Source organism: Antechinus flavipes, chromosome 3 (genome assembly GCF_016432865.1).
Source record: "Antechinus flavipes isolate AdamAnt ecotype Samford, QLD, Australia chromosome 3, AdamAnt_v2, whole genome shotgun sequence".
NCBI classification, from domain to species: domain Eukaryota; kingdom Metazoa; phylum Chordata; class Mammalia; order Dasyuromorphia; family Dasyuridae; genus Antechinus; species Antechinus flavipes.
In genome coordinates, this window is record NC_067400.1 from 70569974 (window position 1) to 70589025 (window position 19052).

Sequence of the window (19052 nt, forward strand, 5' to 3'; positions counted from 1 at the left end):
GAGAGTTTTCCATTCAATTTATTAGGAAGGCTTTCCTTTAGCTACCTTGGCACTGTAGGGGATCCAAGGGTACACAGGCTATCACATATCAATCTTTTGTTCAACCCCCAAAACTAAATTAATTCTCTCTCTCTCTCTCTCTCTCTCTCTCTCTCTCTCTCTCTCTCTCTCTCTCTCTCTCTCTCCTCTTCCTCCTCCTCCTCCTCCTCTCGCTCTGTTTGTTTTTGTTTTTGAAATTATGTGTAATAAGAAGTTGGCCCCAAGCAAGAAAGTAGAAAAAAAAAGTATACTATACTTTCATGTTCAGTATTTTAACAGCATTTAGTATAGCACAGTATTATGAAGTTATAGAATTATAAGAAACCTAAATGATTAGTTTAACCCATGAAAAATAATATTGTCTCTCCAGAGTTGTGAAAACAGTCTCATAAAATTCCAGAATGGGTCCTAACCAAATTAAAAGGTAATTGGGAACTGTTAAATATATAATAATATAATACAACAGAGATGTTATTCTATATTTTCTGAGTTAATATGTAGCCCTCAAGGATCCATTTCTAGTTGATTTTGACATCATTGCTTTATGAACCAATCAACCTTCATTAAAGGTAATTAATGTAAAGAAAACCTACTCCTAATAAAGCACTTCATTCTACTTTTAGACATTTTAGAGTTAAGAAGCTTGTCTTTAAATTAATCCTAAATTTGTCCCTTAGCAACTTCTAACATTGTTTTTCTTTTTTACCTCTGGGGCTAAGTAAAGCAGCTCTAATGCTCATTTTATTTTTGTTGAATTATTTTCACTTGTATCTGACTTTATCTTTTTGAGTTTTCTTGGCAAAAATACTGGAATGATTTGTCATTTCATTTTCCAGCTCATTTTACAGATAAAGAAACTGAGGCAAACAGGTTTAGATGATTTGCCCATATTCATACAGTCAGTATCTGAGATCAGATTTGAATTTAGGAATTTGAATATTCCTGAGTCCAGGCCTGATACTCTCTATCCACTGTGCTACCTGGCTGTCTCCAATACCTATTAAAGTCTTTGAAATATTTGTAGACAGCAATCATGTCCACCTAATACAATCTTTCCTTCTCCATGCTAAACACTCCATTCAATCTTGGGTCTTTCACTGTTGTGTGTATCTTCTTTTGGGCATATGCTAGCTTATTAATATCTTCCCTGAAATGTGGAAAATAGAATTGAGCATAACAATCCAGATGTTGCTCTTCAAAATAGAGTACACCTTATTTCTCTTCTACCTTTATTAAAATAATCCAAGATGGTATCTTTCTCAGCTAATATTTAATATTGTTGATAGTAATGAACTTGTGATCCACTAAAACCTCTCATCTTTTTTTCAGATGAACTTCAATGTCTTCCTTATTGGTATAAAAATGGTTTTTTGAACTTATGTGAACAATTTTATACCAATTTTTGTTTTATACTGTAATTTGATATCTGGTAGTACAGGTACTTCTTTCCTTTTTATTTTAATTTCCCCAGATATTCTGGAGTTTGTTCTTCCACGTGAATTTTCTTGATTACTGCCCCGTTCCAAATGCTAAACATGATTTACCCATAATTGGCCATATTGCAGGCTCCTCTATCCTGTGATATTATATAGTAGCCAATTCCCCATTCAGAGAATCAAAATTTATTATGTGTCTTTTGAAACATCTCCCAAAGATTTATATTTTTCATAAGAAATGAAGAAGCAATGTTTACATTTCAACAGTTATTTCTATCTCCCACCACTTTGGTTTATCTGATTTAAAATCTCAACTCCCCTCTCCCCTTATTTTTTTAAAGGGAATCACTACTCTTATCACAATTTTGACACAGAACAGGATATTGAATCAATCTCTTAAACATTAGTGTGAATTAAACCAACATTGTACCTATCTGTTATTACAATGTCAATTACAATTTCAGGCATTTCTAATTATGGAATTTAAAAAATGCTCATTGGAAAGGGATTATAAGCACCAGATAAGGAAAACAGTATGGAAAGCAGAATATTATTTTCTGAAATACCTAAATTCATACTATTTAGACCACCTATTTGTGTCTAGCTTGGTGTGATTTTTTTCTCAAATTCTTAAGTCTTGTATAATTAAATTAAAAAGAGTAGGACTTGATGGGCTAGAGCTAGAAAAGTAGGGGAAATAGAAATAATAGCTGGGAACTCTACTGGAGTAGAAGAAATACAAATAGCTGGGAATTCTACTCTACCCCATCCCATTTGAAAAGAGTTCTCAGGTTAAAAGGGTTAGGAGATTTTATGCTAACTTCTTTGAGAACACTTGAGCATTTAAAAGCCCCACATTTTAAGACTTGGGTCTGTTTCTTTATTGCTTTTGTCTCACAGGGCCCACTCAGATATACAAAAAATAACCAAGAAGATGGCAGTCTATTGTTTTTCATTGGAATAAAATTTAATGGTTTACTTTAAAATGTTAATAATAATTATCTGAATAAATAAACCAAACAAGCCATTTCTTTTAAATTATTGGGCTAACATGCTCCCTTGAGAGGAAAGATCATTTATGGCAGTGATTACATTTGTAATCTGCATATGGCACAATAAATAAATATAAGAAATATCTAATGATTTAATTAGCAGCCCTAAAATACTCATCCTTTGAAATGAAAAAAACCTTGTTTAGTTATTTTTTACGTCATGTCTAATTTTTTGTGATCCATTTTTAAATAGTCTTGGTCATAAATACTCAAGTGGTTTGCCATTTCCTTCTCCAGTTCATTTTACAGATAAGGAAATTGAGGCTAATAAAGTTAAGTGTCTTGTCTAGGGTCATATGCCTAGTGCTTTTGGCCATTTTAACTCTGGTTTTCTTCTCTTTAGACCTAGTGCTCTATCTCCCTGCCAATTAGCTGCCCAGAAGAAAACATCACAATTTTTCAATACCTCCAGTGACACTTTTGAAAACACAATTTCTAAAATCTGAGCAAATGAAAAAATCTGAGTTTTCCAAGCCTTTCCAAAGGGATACTAGATTATAAAATATTAAACTAAGGAAAAAAATAGAGGAAAAGAAAAAAAATGTCAGCAATCTCTCTGGTATCTTTCATCAATCCTAATGGTTTTTTTCTCCTTTATGATTTATACTTATTTGGATAGTAAAACTATATCAAATAGAGTCACTTTTGGTAGTCAGTTTGACTCACAGTTTCTCACTTTGGCATGAGAAATAATTTGTTTCTAGAATATAAGAATTAAATGTGCTGTATTTCAAAACTTTTATTTTCATAGACATTTAAAAAAATAACAGCCTATTATTTGGCTTTGTAGGAATTTCTTTAATAATGTCCACAAATGTTAATTTTCAGAAGATCCTGATTTCCTTACTGTGGGGACTCATTTTATTGATATAAATCACATCCTTTTCACATGTTATCAGATGGTTTTTCTAAATTGCTGTGGAGACCTAACAATTGACTGTGTTTATGATCCAAAGATCCAGGCTAAGTAAGCATGGTGAGGTTCATCATCAGAAGTCTGGTCCTGAGGTAATGAATGTTCTATGAAGTAGCTCATAATTGCTCTTATCTGGATCATGTTATACCTAAAGGGTTGGAGTAATTTGTAACATAACAAAAATTTTTAAAAATCACAAACATAATAAGTACATAATAAGGCTGTTTCTTTATTACCTTGATCTTTTTATATCTTGAACATACCTTAATTGTAGTAAGCTGGGAACTTAAGAGTTAGAAAACCAGGAAATATGTAATGTCACTGTAATTTTTGTTCATGAAGATGAAAGTAGAGATTTCCAAACAGACCTGGTTACCAAAGAATAAGGTATTACACCAGCCGGGTAACAGATCTGTCTGACTCTTTGGGGATAGAGTAAAAACTATGAATAAATGCTATATTTGCCAGCTAAACAGACTAATGAGGGACAGAAAGTCAATTATTGAGGTGCTAGAAGCAAGAGGTTGGTTAAACAGAGTAAAAAGAATAAAATATTATCAGATGGGGGTGAAGGGAACAAGTAAAAAGACAGTGTCTTGAACAATATGACTAATCAATATGTGCTGAAAAGAAATGATGAGATGAGTGTGTCAGTAATATGTTCACTAGGTAATCCAATGGATCAAAAACAATGCTCTTTAAGTCAGGCTAGTGGTAAACAAACAAGCAAAATAAGGTACCACCAATAAAGTAGATATCCAAGTAGATTTCGGTTTGAAAAAAAATTAAATACAAATTTATAACTATGAGTGCAAAAAACATTTTAGCATCCTTTTGAGCCCTGCTATGTGATGGTAGCCTTGCTATCGCTGCTTCTCTGAATGAGCTTCAGCTGTGGACAGCTCCCACTCACCACAAGGATTTCACACATGGTAGGTCTACATATTATATATTCTGGCAAATCCCATCTGATATCATGAAGTGATTCATGGAAACCTTACTAGGCAAAACAATGTTACAATAAGTTAATTTCATAGGAAAGAATGTGATAAATGGCAATAAGCCAAATGGAGTCACAGTAAGGTTTCATTGGAATCTGATTATTATATATTAAAGATGTTAGGACAAAGCTACTCAGGATGTACATTATGTTTCAAGTACACAGAAAAGAGATGTTGAAAGAAATGCTTATGAGTTAAGTTTTGTACAAGGAAAACTACTATAATTTGCAGAAGGGCTCCCTTGCCTGAATCTTTTGGAGTTACTGCTGCAAGACTTCAGAAGCACCAGAAAAGTCTCAGTATAATAACTGTAATTACTGATTTACATTGTGGCTAGTTATGCAACATTTTAAGGATCTGAAACTCTCGTTAAAGAAGAAAAAAGTTGTTACAAAAGAAAAACGGTTTTCAGTGTTTTAATGCTTGAAGGTGGTCTCCTACTGCCATAAAACTTCTGTGTCTGGGATCTGAGTTCCAGTGTTCCAACTGAGGGACAACCCTTCATCCCTAGGCCTGGGAATGAAAGAGCAGCTACATACTTAACCACTAGAGGGAGAAAGTGTGCCTCCAATGACCCCAGAGCCAATGAATCAAAATAATACAATGGACAGCCTTTGAAGGGAACTAAATCAAGCATGAAGCAGCCAGGGGCCAGGACCCCAGTAACATGGCAGCTTTGGGAAATTTTGGATGAATTCTTAAGACTTCAAAATAGAGCCAATCTTAGCATGGAATTAATGGCTTAACTTAGTCTTATATATGTTTTGAATGATCTTATCTGATTTCTCCCTTCTTCCCCATACATTTTACATATATTTCACTATGGAACTAGTTGGGAAAGGAGATTATTTTGTAGTAAAAGGAAAGAAATTAGACTGCAGGGAAAACTTACTGACTTTGAGAGTTCTAGAAACCTAGATTTTTTTTTTAACCAAAAAGATAATGTAGAGCAGTCTTCTTTGCATTTTTGCATATTATTCAGAGGAATTGTTTCCTGCTTTTCTGAAGGATAATTCAAATTTGGTCCAAGGGAATAAATTAGATGAATTGCAAGGGATCTCATTCTACCTTTCACAATATGATTCTAAGATAACTTATTTTTATGTAGGTTACAGCAGAAAACTACTAAAATCTGTCTTACCACCATAAAACTAAGAGGCACTAGATTCCTTAAAACCATAGTAATTTAAAATCATATACAAAGCTGCTTAATTCCTAAATTCAAATATTTATTTTTCCAATAGAAATAATTTTGTTTTTACTATGGTGTTAGACACAACATAAAAATGAAGGTGATTTAAAAAAATAAATACAGTATCTAATCCTTAGGAAATGAACTCCCAAAATTTTTAGAATTTCAGAATTTATATAGCAATATTGTATACAGCATTTTAAAAATCAACCCCAAAGGAAAACTATTAACATGAAGGGGAAAAAGGAATCCAAAGGAAAAAAATTGCTATGTTACAAACCACATATTTCTTTTTCATTATATTGTCTCTTATTCTTTAGCATAGAAAACTATGCTTTTCTGGAATTCTTGACACAGCCTGGTATTCCTACTCCCTCAACATTGATTTTCTCCACAATCTATGATAAAGCATCTCAGAAGTAGTGTTTGGCAGGACTGATAATTTTTTCTGTTTTAAAATCTAAGTCTACATTGTACAGTATTTTCCGTTCCTTTCAATTTCCTTTTTCCTTTAATTATACTGTGATTACATCCCCTCTGTTTACAAATGTGGGTCTGGAAAAAGACTAAATGCTACTATTTGTAGAAAGTACATTTTGCTCTTCTGATTCAAAGTTCTCACCAAAGAAACAGGCTTTGCCTTAACATATTCCATGGGGAATGTGGGGTTTATAATTTCAATGAATAAAACTGGCCAATCACAACCTTTTCTCTCTGATTTTATTGTCGTTCATAATTGGAAAAGCAAACAAACACTATACTTGAAAGGTGAAAAGACTTTGAAAAAGTAGTAAGTAGGCTAAATATCAGACCAGATTCTTTTCTGATCCCATTTCTATTGGTAATCATAAACTTACTTGTGTTCCATGGTTTGAATTTTTGTTTTCTGAAAGCTGAAAGAACTTTATTTTCCAAATAGCCTCAACAAATATATTACTGAACATACACACATGAACATCAATTACAATAATACTACACATTTGGAGCCACCCTGATTTAATGAACAGGAGGCTGGCCTTGGGGTCAGGAAGCCCTGGACTGAAACCCTGCCACTTACACATTACTGGCTACTTGACCATAGGCAAGACATTTAACCTCTCTGTGCCCCTAGGCAACTCTGAGACACTAAAGTTACAGATAAATTGCTATTATGCATCTGGTAGAGGGAGTTCCCACTATGAAAGTTCCCCAAGCTAATGAAATCTCGGAGAGACAAAATGAGATTAAAAAAAAAAAAAATCATACAAAGTATCTAATCTCTCATATATGTATATTACAAACATAAATGGATGTTCCTGGCAAGATACTGATTTTTAAAAATGTACACGTATAACATATTTAGTAACTGGAAGGATTTTAAAAAAAATACTTAAGTAGCTATTACTAGTACACCGTGTTCCTGAAGACAAAAAATAATTTTTAAAAGTCCTTATTTCTTAACTGATTCATAAATCTGAGTTTAAAAGGCAACTTCACAGGGGGCAGAAAGGAACCTCACATCCTTTTAATACTTCTTTCTGTGCTGGAGGAGTAGGACTTGTACCTCGGAGTTTGGGGGTGGAGTGGAGTGGGAGGAGTGACCATCTGGCTGGCCGAATGCCCCCTTGCAGACCAGGGTAGAAATAGGAGTGTTTTGGGGATCAGTTCGAGGTAGGAGAAATCTTGACTGAACTTCATCAACTAAAATGAGTGAGTTTGTGTGTGTGTGTGAAAGAGAGAGAAGGAGAGGGAGAGAGGAAGGGGGAGGGCGGAGGAGAGGGAGAGAGAGAGAGAGAGAGAGAGGAGAGAGAGAGAGAGAGAGAGAGAGAGAGAGAGAGAGAGAGAGAGAGAGAGAGAGAGAGAGAAGGGGAAGAGAGGAAAAGGGAGAGAGGGAAAGAGAGGGAGGAAAAGAGAGGTAGGGAGAGAGAGGGAGAGGAAGTTTAGAAGAGAGAGGGAGAGGGAGAAGAAGAGGAAGAGAGAGAGAAGAGGGAGAAGAAGAGGAAGAGAGAGAGAAGAGAGAGAAGAGAAGAGAAGAGAAGAGAAAGAAGAGAAGAGAAGAGAAGAGAAGAGAAGAGAAGAGAAGAGAAGAGAGGGAGAGAGAAAAGGGGGAGAGAGGAAAAGGAGAGAGGGAAAGAGAGGGAGGGAAAGAGGTAGGGAGAGAGAGGGAGAGGAAGATTAGAAGAGAAAGGGAAAGGGAGAGGGAGGGAGGGAGGAGAGGGGGAGGGGGGAAGAGAGAGAGAGAGAGAGAGAGAGAGAGAGAGAGAGAGAGAGAGAGAGAGAGAGAGAGAGAGAGAGAGAGAGAGAGAATGTGTGAGTGAGTGTGTGTGTTAGGGAGCAGCAGAAGCAGCACTTGTCCTGTAATCGATTGCCGAGTGTGCTGAGCGGCCCCGAGCGCAGACACACACACACGCACACACACACACAGATACCCACTCACCGGGGGCGCGCGCGTACTCTCTCCTCCTGGCTCTCTTTTTCACACTCTCACACACACACAGACAGACACGCTCACGCACGCACGCACGGAGGCACCCTCGCGGCTCCTGCCCGCCTGCCCTCCTCTCCCCTCCCCTCTCCTTGTCCTTCCCCTCCTTCCCGGTGCCCGCCCGCTCGCCCGCCCTGCGCGTCCAGCCGGCGCTGGGGGAGATGGGCTCGGGCTTGGCAGCCGGATCGGTTTCTCGGGGTTTGACCAGCTGTCCCGGGCTCACCCTGCTCCTCGCTGAAGATGGAGGAAGTAAAAACAGGATTACCCTCCGCTCCAGAGCCACTGCCTTAGTTTCCACAGCCCACCGCAGTGCCCCAACACACACTGGCCACCCAGGGACACCCCGAGAGAGACCCACACAGAGACACGAGAGACCCAGACAGAGAGAGATACACAGAGAGAGGGAGGAGAGGACTCACTCACAGTAAACACAAACAAAAGGGGGATGGGATTGCCTCCCTGCGTGTCCTGCTGAGGTAAATCTCGCTCGGCGCTGGCTGGCATGGTGGAGAGAGCGAGGAGGAGGAGGAGGAGGCGAAGGAGGAGGAGGAGGAGGAGGAGGAGGAGAGGAGGAGGAGGAGGAGGAGGAGGAGGAGGAGGAGGAGGAGGAGGCGGCGGCGGCGGCTCGGCCGGATCTGCCCTCACCCGGCCCCGACCGGGGGGCAATGAGCGGAGCCTAAAGCGCGCGGGGGCAGGAGGAGGAGGAGGTGGAGGAGGAGGAGGAGGAGGAGGAGGAGGAGGAGGGTGGCAAAGTTAAGGGTAATTATGCAGCCTCGTCTGCACTCGCCGGCTGCGGGTCCGAGGACTTGTTGCTGTTGGCCAGTGATGAGGAGAGAGATGAAGAGAAGGAGGAGGAAGAAGAAGAGGATGGGGGAGGGGAAGGAGTGAAGCAGGGGGAGGGGAGGAGAGGCTGATTAGTGATAATAATAACAATAATACTTCATTTGCTGGGAAGGGGGGGGGTGATGCTGGTCGGGAGCCCAGCTAGGATGGCTCCCAGGGGTGCGCGGGGGATCGGATGGGAGATGCCTTCTTCTCGATTTTAATTCCTCCTCTCGGATGATCTGTTTCTGGGATGTTAATCGATTAATCAGTTCTCTTCGACTGCTGTCACGGATTGGTGGTGTTTGTTGGTTGGCGTCTGCTCGGTGTTCACTTGCATTTTGCAGCGTGTGTGTGTGTGTGTGTGTGTGTGTGTGTGTGTGTGTGTTGGGGGGGTAGGATAAACTGTAGTCTTGATAGAAGGGGAAGAGCCTGTTGGAATTTATTTTAAAAAATACACACATATAACAACAGCAGCCAACAACCACCTGGCATGACACATGTAAAAAGGCAGCAGCTAAATCACTTTGACAGGTTCTAGTGTCTGAGCGAGAGAAAGAGATGGAATTAAGATTTGTGTGTGTATGTGTGTGTGTGAAAATTTTGCCAAGGGCCAAAAAAACAGTCCTGTGAAGTTGGCCTAGGTCCCTCGCTAGGTTTTGCCTGACTGTCCCTCCCCCCTCCTCCTCCTCCTCGTCCCTTCCCCCCCCCCCTTTTTCTTTCAGTTTTCTTGTCTTAGCTTTTGGTCGATTCTTAAGGAACCGGTGGATCAAGTTTTTTCTCTTCTTGTTAATCGCATTGCTGTAGCACTGACTGACCTCTCTCCCTCCCTCCCTCCCTCCCTCTCTCTTTTTTTTCCTCTTTCCTGAAAGTACATAGTGCCATTCCTGAGTGACTTTTCCTACTAGACCATCCCAAAGGGAGGGGGAGGGGTAGGAGGAGAAGGAGGAGGAGGAGAAGGGGGGGTGTTCCTTCTCTCTCATTTCTTCATTTTGTTTATCAGACGATCTGTTTGCTTGATTTGGGCTCCGAATGACCCACCTGTAAAGTGCCTTCCCTTCTTCCTCGCCTTGAACTCTGCAGGGGGCTTGGCTTGGAGGGGGTAAGGGGCAGTGGGGGGGAGGGGGGGCAAGAAACTTCTTTCTTTCTCCGTTTATCTGTACTCCGACATTGTCATCTCTTCCTTAAGGAGTTAGAAGAAGCTGAGATCTCCCGACAGAGCTGGAAATGGTGATGAATCTTTTTTAGTCAAAGGACAATTTCTTTTGTATGTACATTTCGTTCCTGTGCCTTTCCTTTCCTTTTCTTTTCTTTCTTTCCCTGAGGGTTAACTATTTCACTGATGGGGGATACTTTTCTGTTCCCCCTGACATTTCTAGCTTTTTAATATATGTGTGCCGGGGAGTACTGTTTGAAAAGATAAACTTATGTATTTGTAAAAGATCTGAAGAACCTGCACCCCCTTTAAACTTTATAGATCACTTTCTTTAAAGACCTTATGTAATCAGTTATTTCAAAGAATTTGATAACAGCATTGCAGGTTGAAATACGTACTGAGCTGATAATTTGATCTGACTATACCATAAAGAAAAGTTTTTTTTTTTTGGGGGGGGGAGGAATTAGAAAGGGGGGAAGTGGTTTTGGAGACAAGAAGTGAAGCTGCCTGTTTTCCAGTAAGTAATGGAGAAATTCCAGGAGCCAGGGCTAAATATACTTGGCGATCAATACAGAAATGGCTCATTGTGAATAATTTAGCTGCTGGTGCAGTGAGAGTTTTGAAACTAAAGGCAAAAAGGACCGGAGCCAAAAGGAGAAAAAAAAAAAAGTAAAATTCTCCTATGGACATGTCAGTTCTTTAAACTTTTCCCATTAAAGAATACAGTTAGATTATTGATCTCTTGTTTTCTTTATGTGAAATAAAAGCTAGGGGGTGTCATCTCGTAGGATTTTTTATGTTTCTGGAGCAGGAGACTTATGTTTTATGTTTATAGCATGCATAGGAAAACAATCTCAGAAACTTTTTAAAAAATTACCAAAGGCCACAAGAGGTTATGAATATTCAAAATTTAAGATGTATTAGATATAGCATTCAAATCCATGATCTTTCAGGAAATTAATATTACAACGCACAGGTGCTCGGACAGATCAAGGGGGCGGGCTGAAATGTCAGTACAAGTGAGAAAGTTGGAAAAGTGCTGCATAAATCTGTGAAACAGACTTGGGCACCAAGTTTTTTTTTTTTTTTTTTTTTTTGTTTTGTTTTGTTTTGCTTTGTTTGTGTCTCACACCCCATTCCCCCCTTGATTAGAACATGATGAACCAACTTGCAACAATTGTGAATAGAGCTATCTGTTAACTTTGTCGTCCTCAAACCATAATTTGATTGTAGGAACTAATAAATATTAATATATTTAAGTCCTAGTAAAAACTGGCATGATTGAAGTGTGACTCTCCCAATTAAATTCATTAAACTAGGTAAAGTATTCTGACTTTAAGAGGCATTCTTGCCCTGCTATAGCTTTAGATGCACCCTTATCTTCTCTACCCTATCTCTAGGAGGAATCAGATCATTTGCAGAAAGAGTTCAGTGACTTGCAAATGAGCACATACAGTACACAGTAGTATGTGTCTTGGGCACAGGTTGTTGCAGCAGAGCCAGCAGCAGCAACAGCAATATGGGCTAACTGCTTAGAGCTTCAAATAAGTTAAGCATTTAATGGCAGATAGTGAAAGGAATCATTGTTTTAAGGGTTTACCCTTTTGTTTTGTAGCACTGCACTTTGACTATGGAAACTGAGGCTATTGATGGCTATATAACATGTAAGTACTTATTTTCATTGATTTATTAATTCATTAATCACAATCACCTTGAATTATCTTATATATTTGCTGAATTCATTTGTAGGTATCATTTATAGATTAGGGATCTTAATTTTATTGCCCATCTGGTCATAACTTTATATTGAAGATAAGTCCAGGAAAGAAAAAAAAATGAAACACGAAAACTTTAGGCAAGAGCAGAAAAGAGTAAAGATAGACATTGTTTGGTAGTACAAGCAACTCATTTAGATAACTAGTTTGGTGGAATCAACACTTTTCTGCTATAATTTTATTTCTTTCCTTTTTTATTTTAAATTAAGGAGACAACAGATTATGTGTGTTTACTAGAAATTTTCTTTGGATAAAAGTCTTTTTCCCCTAACTTTCATTCATGTAACGTGAAAAAAGCACATTTAATGTACTTTGGAAAATGATATCTTAGAAAATGCTTACTGTAAACAGTGTAATATCCATTTATTTAAACAAAATATTAAAAAGAGAGGATCTTAGAACTGGAAGGAAATCTTAGAGATCATTTTTGCTAATCCTTTCGGTTTATAGATGAGAAATTATACTGTGTTCCTTTTACTATGGCTTTTAGAAATGTGTGATATTTTCAGTTCACTCTTATCCCCCAAGATGTCTTTTTTTGACTTTCTATGAATTTAGTTCTGTTCTTTTTGGGAAATAAAACCCCCAAAACATAACAAAACAAAACCCAAACCTGTGTTTAAATTTAAAGCTGTGAATACTTAAGTATCCATGAGCAAAAGTTGACAAAATTGAAATGTTATAATTGTATTCTATATGTTAAGAGAGTCTAAAAGATTTTATTTTCGAAAGCAGGTGACAATGAGCTTTCACCTGAAAGGGAACACTCCAATATGGCAATTGACCTCACCTCAAGCACACCCAATGGACAGCATACCTCACCAAGTCACATGACAAGCAGTAAGTCTTCTTTTTAAATGATTCCCCCCCCCCATTTCTCTAGTGGCAGATTTGGATTTGTTGGGTCTGTGGGGTCCGTTTTCTGGCTGTGGTGCACCTACTGCTATAGATTTAGCTAGCTAAAGAAGAGAACAACACAGATTTATTACTGTTCATACTAGTATCTTATTTTAAGCATGAGCTTGCTTACTAGTTTGAACTATCCCAAGGTGGCTTTTGGGAACTGGTGCTTACCTGTATCAGGTAAGAAATACTAGGATTTGCTGATAATTGGTTGCCTTTCCAGATATTTAAGAATAGATTTTGTTGTTGTTGTTGTTAATAGGGGAAAAACGAAACAAAATTTAGAATTTTTTTCCTAGTTAAAACGATATGCATGTTATATTACTTTGTTATAAGTCTGTTCTGTTATTAGGGGAGAATACACCCTCCAGGTATAGGTACCCATATACCTTTATATGTGGTACCTATACGTGTATACATCTACATATTTGTATGTGTATACATATCTATCTACCTACCTAATTATCTATCTATATTTCTTTGAAAGTTCCTTCTACAAAGTCTGGAAAGTGGAGCATAAATGAAAATATGTGGCATTTACTCAATATTCATTTGTTTAATAAAGTGAAAGGGTTTTGTTTTAGAATGTCAAGAGAAGGACTAAGGAAATATGAGAGGATGTATTGGGCTAGCACTAATAGCCAATTTTAGCCAATATTTTTGATAAAGGATCATTCACACTCATATTGTTTTAAGGACTGTTGGAGACTGTACAAAGATTAGTTTGCTTATATTTATTTTCAAAGGCAACATACTTTTATTTATTAAGATCATGGTTTGTTTCTTGATTCTGATGTTTTATCATCGCTTACCAAGTCTAAGTGCTCTATTACTTAGATTCAAAAGTAATTTGAAGTATTTTGTTTCCATGTGCTTTCAGTAAGTGGGTTGTCTTCTTTTATAGGAAAGACATTTTAATTTTTGTAGATAGACAAAGTTGTATAGTTATGCAGAATTTGAAGCAAGGGATATTTATTCTTTCCAACTGATTTCATAAAGAAATTTAACTTATATATTAATCTATTATACATAAACATATTCATACATTTCTTAATATCTAAATGAGTGTATCTGACACTTTATTCTTCCAATTTTCAAACATAACTCAGATTATTGTAAGCCTTTAAAATCTATGGGAAGTTGTGTTATTTTTTTAAACCCTCAGTTGTGTATATACGGCAGTAATATAAAGAATATACTGTACTGAGTGAATATTCTTGTCTCATGTATTTTGCTTTAAATATTCTAACTGCTGTTTGGTAATTTTTACATATTTTATTATATAAGCTTGTTGCTTATATTTTTTGCTTTATTTCCTTATTAATTAATGAAACTTCATAGAAGAATCTAATTACAAAAGGTATTTTAAATTTTCTGTCGTATATCAACACACCAATTCCAGTAAATGAGTGGATAAGTTTGTGCTAAATTCAGATTCAATAGAAATAATATATTTTAGCAGTTTTTTTTTCCTATCTTGATTGTCTGTGTATTTGGAGAAATATACTTATTCTCCAAGGCCTTAGTTTTCTTATCTGTAAAATGTGAGGTCCTGTTTTCTACCTCTAATATCATACTTCAATGGCTTACATTCTCATTATTATATTGTATGTGAGTCTTATAGAAGCAGATTTATTTCTCTTTAACTTTTAAAAAATCATATGCATATTTCCTTCAAAGACTAAAAAGGTATTTTTATATCAAAATTATCATAGTTAACTGTTTAGTCCTTGGATTAAAAAAAACAGTATAAATTTGGATAGATGTTAGCTGTTGGTCCGAGACTCCGGTCAAATTTGGGCCAACCAGTGGTTAGGATCCACAACCACTGGCTGAATTTCAACCGTGAGCTTGTTGTTTAATGTGATTGGTCCCTTCAGTTTTGAATTTCATTTCAGCCTGACATATGCCTAGTTCAAACAAGCATTTTACCTGTCTCTTTTAAGTAAACAGTGCAAAGACCAGACATGATGATTTGAACAAATGAGAGCTGTGCTATTGAAACATTCCAGGTTTTCTCACCCAACAACAGTAAAATTATGTGTTTGGTAAGGAGATTTTTATTTATTAGCCTGTGGCAATTCCATGTTAGAAGAGTTTTTGGCTAGGTCACTGATGTTTTTGGGTTTTATTCCAAAGGGTTGCAGGTTAAAAACATTGGCTCTTACTTCAGAGATGTCTGTTGCATCCTTTATATAGCCTCTATTTACAGTATCTAGGTTACCCACTTAGGTGTTAGATGGAGGAGATACCCATTTTTTCACTGTGTTAAATCTAAGAGAATAATCAGTATTTTAAATTGTCAAGCACATGGTAGCAGAGAAGAACAAAAGCATAGATTATCAACTAGAATGGAAAGTTTAAAATTAGTTATTTTAGTGATTTTGATAAATTTTTTCCCCCAGGTGATTCAAACCTTGACTTTATATGAAAACATTTATGTTTTAGATCTGAATTTCCCCAAGCATTTTTATAGTGTACATCTGGATTGTAATTGTTATTAAATAACAATACCTTATGACCTGTAAAATGCATTTTTAGCTCTCCATCATATTTCTTTATGGTCAACTTATTTTAATGATTTAATTGTGATTTTGTAAAAAGACAATATAATAAGAAAAAGTAGAATTGTTTTGTCCAAATTATCGTGCAATAAGACTGTTTTTCGAAATGGCACAGCCAATACAAAACTACAAGTCAGAGGGAAAAAAATCCACAAGTAATTTTAAAATAGTCAAAATGCAGTTAAAGAATTCTATTCAGCAATTTTAACTCATTAACAAAAGTTAACAAAAATTAAAGTTAACTAAAATTAAATAACTAAAATTATTGTTTAGTAGTCAAGGCACAACATTATCAGTTATAGCTTAGAAAAAGTGGTCAGTGTTACCATAAGGCCACCATGATTTGTTTAATTTTTGGTGTTTAAGTTGAGGAGTGACTACAACTTGCTGCTTAACGATCATGTTTTTTAAAATGGTACGACTATCATTATTTGACAATGCTAGAGGAGATAACAAATGACTGGAAAGAAGAAGTGCTATATTTCCCTGCACCTTTTTTATTTAAAGTACAGTTTAATTCTAAAAATAAGAGCTATTACTGAGTATAACATTTAACAATTAACATTTTCTTGTTTCAACATTATTTCTTTTTAGTATTAGGAAAATCTCTGTGGCAGCAAAAAAAAAAAAAAAATCTTTGATAAGAAGATGGGCACAATTGCCCAGGATCATTAGTGTATACATACTGAGTTTTCTGACACTTTTCAAATGTCATGGATGACAGTATATTCCTTGATGGCTATTGAAAATACACAAATAGTATCTGGAAGTTAGAATCTGAGACAGAAGTCAGCCAAAATTATATAAAAGCAATTTTTTTTTTGTTTTGTTTCTGTCTGTTGGAAGAGGCTGACTTTGTATTCCATCTTGTTTCTGTGTAAATATCTTAAATTTCTGCATAGTAACTTCTGATTTAATATTAAACTGTCCCATTGTGTTACTTATGACATTTTATAGATATGAAAGATTATGATTAATCTTCTTTCTCACAGTTTTCTATTTTTCAAATGAATTCTACATAAGTCTTCTTTATTATTTAGGTTTTCTTAAAATACATATAAAATGTGGGAAGTCGCCTTATTTTATCATTTTAAAAGCTTTCTGTGGTTGAAGAGTTTACCCCATTATTCATCAAATATCTTAATAACCATAAGATATAAGAAAAAAGTTGCTTTCATTTTATAAGCAATTTACCAATAATTAGGTCATTGGATTAAGTTTTGCTTTTACAAAATGCTTCACATTTATTTTTCTTAACTAGTTCTTAGAACATAGGGTCCTCTCTCCCTCTCAAAAAAATTAAAGAAATTAAATAACCTAAATGGCTAGTAACTGAAGGAAAATGTCAAAATGAAAACTTAAAACTTAGGAGTTCCTTTTTTGTTGCTTATACACTTTTTAATAAAAACATTATTATAAATGTGGAAGGACATTAAAATGCTATGATACTAGCAGATTATCCTTTTGCCTTTTTACTATAGTGTACTTTTAAAAAATTGACAGTAGATTTCATTTACTCAACATTTTCTTTTTCCCCAATTTTTAACACCTCCTTCCTTATCTTTCCCTGCCTAAGACAGTAAGCAGATATAAGTTGTACATGTACAATTATTTAAAACATTTCCATATTAGTTACTTTGCATAAGAAGACAAATATAAAATGAAAGAAAGTGAAAAATAGCATGCTTCAGTCTGTATTCAATCAATATTAGTATTTTTGTTGTTGTTGTTCTTGTTTTTTCCTGGAGGCAGATAGCACATGCTTCATTCATCATTAGTCCTTTGGGATTGTCTTGGGTCATTGTTTGCTAAGAATAGCTAAGTTATTCAGAGTTCTTCATTGAGCAATATTGTTATTACTGAGTAAAAAGTTCTCCTAGTTTTATTCACTTTACTGTGCATCAGTTTGTGTAAGTCTTTCCAGGTTTTTCTATAATCAGCCTGCTTGTCATTTCATATAGCACAGTACTATTCCATTACAATCATATACCACAGGTTATTTAACCATTTCCCAATTCCTTTGATATTCATGTCTTAGCCACCACAAAAAAAGAGATGCTATAAGTATTTTTGTGCAAAGAAGTCCTTTTTCCTTTTTTGGATGGCTTTGGGATAGACCTAGTTGTGGTATTACCACAGGATCAAAAGTATGTACAGTTTATAGCTCTTTGGTCTCATGTCCTTTTTTGAGACTGTTTTATAGGACTCACCCGCTCTTCTGAATCTTTTTTCTATATTCTAATTTGGCTGACATACATGCTTAGACTTCATTTGTAACAACCTTGATATTATGCCAAATGTACTAAACAAAAATTATAACCTTAAAATAATTTGGCATTTTTTATTTATGTATGTATAAAAGCACATTAAACAAAATGAAAAGGCTATCTTAAAGTTGTCACAGAAAAGAGTGATAACTTCTATCTAGCCTTTTCAAATCAACAATAACAGAAACAAACCTTTTTTCAGGTAGGAGTAAAAAAAAAAAGCTCTTCAGCCTTTTTTTCCCTTAAAATTTCTTCCTCTGCTTTTTTTTTTGGCAGACTCGAATATAAAGATCTGTGTACTTACAATAAGAATACATATGTGTGTATTATTATTATTATTATCTTAGAAGACAGTTTGCTATCTCCAACTTGTACGTATTTCCCTTCCCTTACTTTTGCTTTTCTAGTTTTGAATAAATGATTGTTATATCTGTTAGATTAAGTTTTATATGATTTTCCAAACAATTTCTAAGTGTATATTTTATGTCTTTTAAAGTTTTAAAAGCTCTAAATGTTTTAAGAATCCTAAAAACAAAATGAATTGTCTCATATATTTTCATTGCCAATTCCAGTATCAACATTGATGCTGTTTAATGATTTGTACCTAATTGAATCCCTGACCTGGGAAGAAGTAATATACATTTGATTTTTTTTTCTTTATATCGAGACAGCAATGTCAAATTTACTTCTTGATTATTTTATTATGCCTTTATGTTGATTAATCTGAGAAAATTATTCAGAGAAATAATGGATATTTATTTCTTATTCTCTCATTTGTAATATGTGTCAACCTCTAAAGTAGGAAAAGAGTTCTCAAAAGGATCATATAGTGATTCTCGGAAATTTATGTTAAAGAATTAAGAAAAATACTACAGCTTTTAAAACTCTTAAGGAAACTTTAGCTAAATAGAATATAAATTAGAATTGAAAGTACCTTTTAAAAAATTTCAGAGACATTGACTTCTGTTATGTGTTTTTTGGACGTATGTGAAGGTTATCTATTCTACCATCAGTGTTCTAAAAATACTGGGCAGTACGAATGGAAAAGGAAAAAATACCCTGGTAGAGTAACCTATCCCATGTTCAGAGCCACTTCTTTCTTAGATCTTTCCCATCTAAAATCTAACCTTATTTGACTTTCCTCTTGATACTTGAAATTCTCTTTCAGTGATCTGTGATAAGTATATATCCAATTGTATATTTGAGGAGAGTAATATATAATATGAAGCTGTCTTAAACCCAATGAAATCTTAAAATACAACAATTGCCCTTAGCATATGATAGTCACATAATGATATTTGTTGAAATTAAAATCATTGAATAATTTATATGGACAATTTCAATTTTTCTCTCTGATATATAATCTTATCTTAAGAGTTCTTAAGTAGATGCACATTTTAACATTTATAAAAATCAATGTTTAATTTAATTGAAGTTTGTTTTTCTCCTTTATTACTTTTTCTTT

At 35.5% G+C, this 19052-nt stretch overlaps 1 protein-coding gene across 7 annotated transcripts in view; it reads left to right on the plus strand.

Annotated features, from left to right (window-relative positions):
- The first annotated feature begins 7904 nt into the window (after positions 1-7904).
- The window catches only part of IKZF2 (IKAROS family zinc finger 2), a 196491-nt gene continuing 185343 nt past the window's right edge, over positions 7905-19052 (plus strand). For 2 of the 7 annotated variants that reach the window (XM_051983615.1, XM_051983621.1), the window contains exons 1-3: positions 10068-10152; positions 11694-11742; positions 12586-12693. In XM_051983615.1, coding sequence (XP_051839575.1) covers positions 10150-10152; positions 11694-11742; positions 12586-12693 — 160 coding nt within the window. In that variant the 5' untranslated portion in view covers positions 10068-10149. Of the gene's footprint in view, positions 8577-10067; positions 10190-11693; positions 11743-12585; positions 12694-19052 lie in introns of those variants that run through there. The other 5 variants (XM_051983617.1, XM_051983622.1, XM_051983620.1 and 2 more) reach the window with 4 other exon arrangements.